Source organism: Petromyzon marinus, chromosome 8 (assembly GCF_048934315.1).
Source record: "Petromyzon marinus isolate PM22_M1 ecotype Great Lakes invasive population chromosome 8, UKy_Petmar_22M1.pri1.0, whole genome shotgun sequence".
Lineage (NCBI taxonomy): Eukaryota > Metazoa > Chordata > Hyperoartia > Petromyzontiformes > Petromyzontidae > Petromyzon > Petromyzon marinus.
In genome coordinates, this window is record NC_133674.1 from 5,221,175 (window position 1) to 5,228,105 (window position 6,931).

Sequence of the window (6,931 nt, forward strand, 5' to 3'; positions counted from 1 at the left end):
GCGTTGAGATGTGGTCACATTTAGGTGCTATACAAAGCCAATTTCATAGAGTAATTGTATAAAGTCCTGATGGTTCTTAAGGGCAGTTCCAAGGTAAAACACAGTATCAACAGTAACAGCTGTGAGCAATATCAGAGGGCAAATAAACTGATGCATCACAACATTTATGAAAATGTCAGTTTAAACAGCGACACACTCTCAAAACTCCTGTGGAGGTGACTATTATTCACTCCATTAACTATGGGAGCGGTGCATTAAGAGAGAATAATCAGCCCGTCAGCGTGACATTCAGGAAACCTGCTCATGAGATCCACCGCTGAGACAAATTGGAGTGAGCTGTATCAAACAACCGAATAATCTCCTTAAGACAAAAGTCCGCTCGAAGCCCCAAACAGCAGCTAAAAAAAAAAAACCCTCAAATAAACGTAAATTCGACGACGTTCCAAAAAACGAACGAGCAATTTCGACAGAGTCTCGCGCGCGAGGTGGGGGGGGGGGGGCGGGGGGGGGGGCGGGGGGGGGGTGGGCGGGGGCGGGGGGGGGGCGCGCGCGTGCGCCCGTGCGGTCTCTTACCCGAGAAACTGTGCCCCCGCGGGCCCCACCTCCACAAGGCGGCTTGCCAGGCCCTCCCCGTCCACCATGGGCGGCGGCACGGCCAGGCGGGGCCGGCGCACCAGCCGGCACGTGACCCGCGTCGGCGCCTCGCACTTGCGCGGGGGGATCACGATGCGCAGGCCGTTGTGACGGCTGCCCCGCATTGAGCCGCCGCGGGCGTCCACCATGAAGCTCACGAGGAAGCTGCGAGGCCACACAGGCAGGGGACGCGGGGGGCAGAAGCAGCGGGACGCGGGGGAAGGTTACGCGAGCGGGATTCTTTAGCTCGCCGACAGAAGGATAAACGTGCGGCGAAAAAACCCCCAACGTTGTTCGGTGTTTCGTGTTTGTCCCTTGCAAGAGAGACACGGGACATGCAGCCGAGCACGTCATTTAACCAACTATGCAATACAATTGGTGTGACATCACGGGATGTCAACGTACAGTGCCGGCCCAAGAGAGGCACGGCGTGCGGTGTAACGACATCGCGGATACCGCAAGGGTGTGGGTGTAGTACCGGCGCCTAGAGGGGCCCGGTGAGCGCTGATTGATAGCGCTGGATGGCAGGGCAGCGTGTGTGAGAGCCGGCCGAGGGATGATGACACGTAACCAGTTAAGTCTACAAAGGGGCCCCAAGTGGGGGCTAGGGGTGGTCACGTGGTTGGGATCCAGATCCTTCCCGAGGATTCTGGAAGGTGGTCGTGGTCAAGGGCGGAGCTGGCCACGACCAAAGCTGTTGGTCCCGGTCCGTAGTAGCAGTTACATTGTAATTAGTGTAGTTAGCCTGGTGGTCACCACCAGGTTAACTACACTACGTAGTAACTAGTGTAGCTAGCCTGGTGGTCACCACCATAGGTTGTTATTCTGTTAAGGGGAAGTTACCCCGTGTGAATAAATGTGTTGCCTCCCTGTCTACATCTGTGACTCAGTCGAACTCACTACACATTTAAATATACATTAGATATGGATAAGATACATGGACGTTCACAATACAGGCGGTGCATACCTTTGTGTAAAAGGTAAAGGTTCCGCCCTGTAATTACTTACCAAAGCCACTGCTACTTGAAAGTGCTTATTATTAAACGCGTGCACTTATTTACGTCTATTTTGCCATCGGGCTTGGCTCGGTGTTTCTCTCACGTTGAACCTACACAAAGAGCATTGTGTGCCACAACGTTAAGCAAGTCTACGAGTCTGGGTGCCCTCTCAGCGCAAGCCCATTGCTGTGGACATGTGGGGGAAGGCATTTCCGGCAGTTTGGGTTCGACGGAGAAGAAACTGGAGGATGCCGAAGAGAAGCTCCCCTGCCCGTGAAGCAGAGGCAACCATCAGCAACCTCCACTGGCGCAAAAAGGCACCGAGGGGCTCGTGCGTTCCGGTGGAGCGGAGTGTGCGGTGGTACGTCACGCCGCTGCGTGCCGGGGGGAGACCGGTGAAGCGTTCTTACCCAGACTGAATCGGGCTGCGGTGAAAGGTAACGTTGTCGGTGATTCCCGGAGTCCAACTTTGCTGCCGCAATGAGGCTGTTCGGTCCAGGTCTCGGGGCATCGACAGCGGCCGTGACTGTGCACGCACAGACATCCACAGATGGGGAGGTCCCAAATTTCGTCCACAACACATCGATCGTGGGCGTCGAGACGTCACCATCAGAGGCCATCGCATGCAGCTCCTCGCCGATAAATCCCTAAACCCCTCCTCCAGATCCAGAAGCTGCTGCACAGGAGGCATGCAGCGACCTCCAACATCTGCCCTGATGCCATCTACTCCTAGGCCCTCGACCCCTGGAGACCACTCGGACGCCTGTATCGGTAACCGGTCCTCCCCCGTCCTGCCCAACCCTGTCTACGACACTCGCCTGCCACGACCCCGGACTTCTGCACTGCTTATCTTGTTTTGCTGTGAAAACTCCTAACGTCTGAAAAAACTGCTGGTCAAAATACTCTTCATTGAGTGCCTGAGTGCCTATTAAGGCAGACAAATGGGGAGGTGGGGTGAGAAGCTCCCATTTACAAAGCATTTCCTTCCCAAGTTACAATGAACGAACCAAGGGAGGAGGTTCAGGGCAGTTACAGATACTCGGGGCTCGAACCCAGGTCACCGGAATCGGAACTGCGCTCTAACCAACGCAACTAAATGTACACAGATAGAGTGTACAAATAAACACATGCATTCCATTATTTTAGAGATTTCTCCACAGCAATGTGATGCAATAACATGTATCAATGAGGGAGGGTTAAGTAAGAGTCAAGGTACAATGCTGGCGTTGGAACTCTTCTGGGATTCAACCAGAGGCTGCAGGTAAATTCAACATCAACCATGATAAATCTACTGCTGGATGAAGGCCTAAAGCCGCCGCCATCAATTTCCCACGATCCCGTGACACAACACACCAATGTATAGATTTAATCGCTCCATCTCCCCGGTTGACGTCATCCCAGAAGAGTTCCATTCCTTGGCCATCCCTCCATCGCTATTTTCTTGTCCGTTGCCCATCATACCTTTATACGGCGACGTGTCCTGCCCAAGCCCAATTTCACTTTACTCACCGCTCCCAAAGTGCATCAAATCACGGTGAGCTGGAATTTCAGACAAAGCTTTTGCCGGGGGGAGTGACAACATCCGTACCTGCATGCCGGGCGGTGAGAGGAACTCCTCGTTGTGAGCGCTGTCGCGAAGCAGGGGCCCGCTCTCCCGCAGCAGCGAGCCGCTGTCTCGGAGCAGCGAGCCACGGCTGGGTGTGAATGACCTGTCGGAACTGAACGAACGCAAGCTGCTCGAGCGGAAGAGCAAAGAAGGGCGCGGGGCGGTCGGGAGGCAGTGCATTGGGGAGTGGGGCAGGCGGTGCGGTGCGTGCGTGCGTGCGTGCGGCCCGGGTGAGGAGCGGGAGAGAGGAGCGGTGCGGAGGGAGCAACGCGGGGTGTGCGCGGGAGGTGGCAAACCAGAGCGCGTGGTATTTAAATGAAGAATTTGCACAATTGACACGGCCGTACGGGAATTTCGCAGACGAACGTGCACCGGACAGTACGGGCGCAAAAGACAAATACGCGCAGTGGATACACGTGGGTGAATTAGATGCAGAGTGTGCGATTGGTCAGGACCAATTGTGCAGTAGAGGCAACGGTTAACAGGGGGGGGGGGTGAATTATATTGAATGGCACGCACACAGACATGCCAACGCACGTGCGCAAATCGATTCGCACGCAGACAATGCACATGGGCAAAGGGGAAGAGGTATAATAACACGAGTGGTCGAGTGGGGGAGTGGGTGAGAACAAGGTTGGAACAAATGAAAGTCAAAACAGACAGACAAAAGAGACAAAACACAACACCGCAGTTAGGCATGCAGGTAATGAAATGCCTTGAATCCAAGGTTGCTGCGGTTTAATTAAAGCAAATTATGGGAATGAGTCATGAGCCACTCGGTCTCGCAATACTCCTGAGACAATGAGCTCATGGAGCAAGGTCACTGAACCGCACACAGAACCACGATACGGACACAACGTGATAACCTCGTAACAGCTCACCTTTTTCCCCTCTTTTTAAAATGTTTTTTTTCATTAAAATAAATCAATGACACAAACCGAGCGAGAAAACATTTTGCTCACGCGATATATATTTATATACACACACACACCCATATGAAACACCAAGCACGCACATGACACGCGGCAGTCTCGAAGCAAATGAGTTGCTTCAGCAGCTGCAATGAATGCACGGACACAGCAAATTATATATTTAAAAAAACAAGGCCCGGGGTGTGAGGGGCAGGGGGGGGTGGTCAGGGAAGGAAGAGCCGTTACCTTGGCATCAAACTGGAGAACGGAGGAGCAAAGGGAAGGAGGAATACAAACACCAGGGTGAAAAAACAAAGTAAGAAAAAAAGAGAACACTCAGTTTGAAACTTGTCGCTATCATCGTCGTCATTATTATTGCTGTTATTCAATGGAAAAATCTGCAGGCGCACACAGCAACAGACGAGGCGCTTCAACTTTCCGTGCGGCTCGTAGCTCAGCCAAGCGGGAGCATCGTGGCTGTGAGCTGGCCGGCCACGGGGAGGGTAGGGTGTTGGAGGAAGGAAGGAAGGGGACGGTGGGTGTTTTGGTAAAGGTGGCCATTGAGCGTTGAAAAGCAACACGGCCGTGGTTCAGCACACATAACGGGGCGTTTCGGGGGTCAGGTGAGTGCGTCGCCATGTGGGCAATGTACGGCCAGCTTTACAATCGCGGCTCGGCCTTGACACATGCTGTTAAGTGTCATCCGCTCATGCTTGTGGGTTTTTTTTCCAACTACTCCCACGCACAATAATGCTCAATAACAAACTCAAAACGGCCAAATATTTCAAGGGGGCCCCTTCCTGAAGAAAAAGAGGTTTTTCTGAGTTGATAAACACGTATGATTTAACCATCGACTTCATCTCTCGTATGGCTCCAAGGTGTTTCTGAGTCCAAGGCTCATTGGCTGAACTCTCCACACATTCCCCAGGGATGACGCTAATAAAAATAATACACGTTGTGGGGAAATCGTCAAGTGAGCTCGAAATGCCAGGGCAGGACGACCTGTTTTCTGGCTCGTACAGCGCGCACGCAACAGACCCCACAATGCCGCTCGACGGGAGTGGGTCAACGTCGTGTGCCGACTCCTCTCTTCGCAGTGTTCCCATTTGCTCAAAACACGTGGGATTTTTTTTTTTCCGCCAAATTCTGCCCGCCAGAGCGTGCTCCAGGCACCGTCGGCGCGTCGAGCCTGCGGCTGGCAGCTAGGCACGCCGCAATACGAACAACGGGGTAGAACGCGGGGACGAAACGCGCGCAGTGATGTCGCGAGCCCCCTCGTCGCCCCAGCGCGGCGAAGCCAAGCGAGGCCAGAGCTGTTCGTCGTCGTGACCCAGCGAGCCAGCGCGCCGCAGCCTCGCGGAAACAAACGGAAGTACGAGCCTCCGGCGCAATGTCAGAGTTGCGGAATGCACGGGAGCGGGCAAAGAAAAAAAATACAAACGCGCACCGGCGAAGCGGGCGCCAGGGCCACAGCGCGGGCCGCACGGGCGCCCCGTGTGAACGCAAAGCGGAGAACGCCTCCTTGATTGGTGGCGAGCACGGCATGTACGGTATTTACAATGCGCAGAAACGACCCTGCTTTCACGAACTCTGCAGATGCAGCTGCGATAAAATCACAATGCGGGTACCTGGCAGAAAGCCTGTGAAGTTAAGGGTGCAAAAAAAAAACCCCCACAACTTAACCGACAGCTGACTGCGCAGCATCTACGCATTCAAGCGCAGGAGTCAGGTGACATGGAAAGGACACAAAAAGGGTCATGATTTGACACTTTGATGTTCAAACCGGCGATTGTTACCAAAGAAAACAGATTGTTCTGCCAGCTTGGTGTTATTGGGGATGTGTAATGGTAATAACAGGCTGCATTATCACCGTGGAAACGCCTGCTGCTGTGCATTTCTGCTACAGCAGACAGATTAATTTGAACACGGGGGTAGAAGCAGACGAAAGCAGAGTAACCATTTGTCACTCCCTTTGGAAAATGTAATCTTTAATTAACATATATGGATATACATGCACAACGTCTGGCTTGAATTAAATAGTAGGCCCCAAATACCCTCGAGCGCTCCCTCAAGTAGCGGCCCGTTCAACCAGCAGCAAGTAATCGCAGAGAAGTACCTTTGACATAATATGCATGCAGGTACAATTATCCTTCACGTAACGTATGAGTCTTCGCATAAAAAGGCCACGGTGGATATGCGAAGAGTACTGGCAAAATCATTGCTGCTGCATCAAAACCCCATTCGCAAGCTGACTCTAAGCTGTGCCGGTGGGTTACGAGTTTGCGCAACATCAGCATTTCCCGACATCAGACAGCTATCACCAGCATCATGGTGGTGGTCGAGTGACGACCTTGAATTCAACCGGAGCGTGAGCGCAACTCGCTCAACGGGATTGCGTTAAATTAGATGCGCGGTAGTAGCTTCCTGCGGCTTAGAGATCGTGAGCCATCGCAGCAGTAGCCGTAGCAGCAGCAGCAGAAGCAACAGCCGTGAGCGATGAGTAAAACCAAACTGGGAGCTAAATCGGTCGTACCTGGCAGAGAGGCCCCTGGCCAGGCTGGCGGAGCCCAGGTAAGTGATGCTGTCGGCTAGAAACTGGCTCGAGGGAAGAGAGTCGTCACCGAGCTCCTTGAGATCCTCCGGGCGGAGGTACTCGCCCCCGGCCATCCCGTCCTCACCTACGCATCGAGCGTCGGGGGAGGGGAAGAGAGAAGGGGTGCGGAGAGGGGTTGGGGGTAGAATGGGCGCAAGGGTCAGTGGAGCGTCGGGGGTTAGAGCGGCAG

The 6,931-nt window shown here is 53.7% G+C and overlaps 1 protein-coding gene across 23 annotated transcripts in view; it reads right to left on the reverse strand.

The window, feature by feature from the left end:
- Positions 1 to 6,931, reverse strand: part of LOC116940156 (uncharacterized) — a 232,355-nt gene that overhangs the window by 45,272 nt on the left and 180,152 nt on the right. For 18 of the 23 annotated variants that reach the window (XM_076065541.1, XM_076065547.1, XM_076065544.1 and 15 more), the window contains 5 exons: positions 6,682 to 6,826; positions 4,395 to 4,406; positions 3,220 to 3,364; positions 2,042 to 2,157; positions 574 to 798 (listed from right to left, as the gene is read on the reverse strand). In XM_076065541.1, the coding sequence (XP_075921656.1) occupies positions 574 to 798; positions 2,042 to 2,157; positions 3,220 to 3,364; positions 4,395 to 4,406; positions 6,682 to 6,826 (643 nt within the window). The remainder of the gene's footprint in view (positions 1 to 573; positions 799 to 2,041; positions 2,158 to 3,219; positions 3,365 to 4,394; positions 4,407 to 6,681; positions 6,827 to 6,931) is intronic. The other 5 variants (XM_076065539.1, XM_076065531.1, XM_076065550.1 and 2 more) reach the window with 3 other exon arrangements.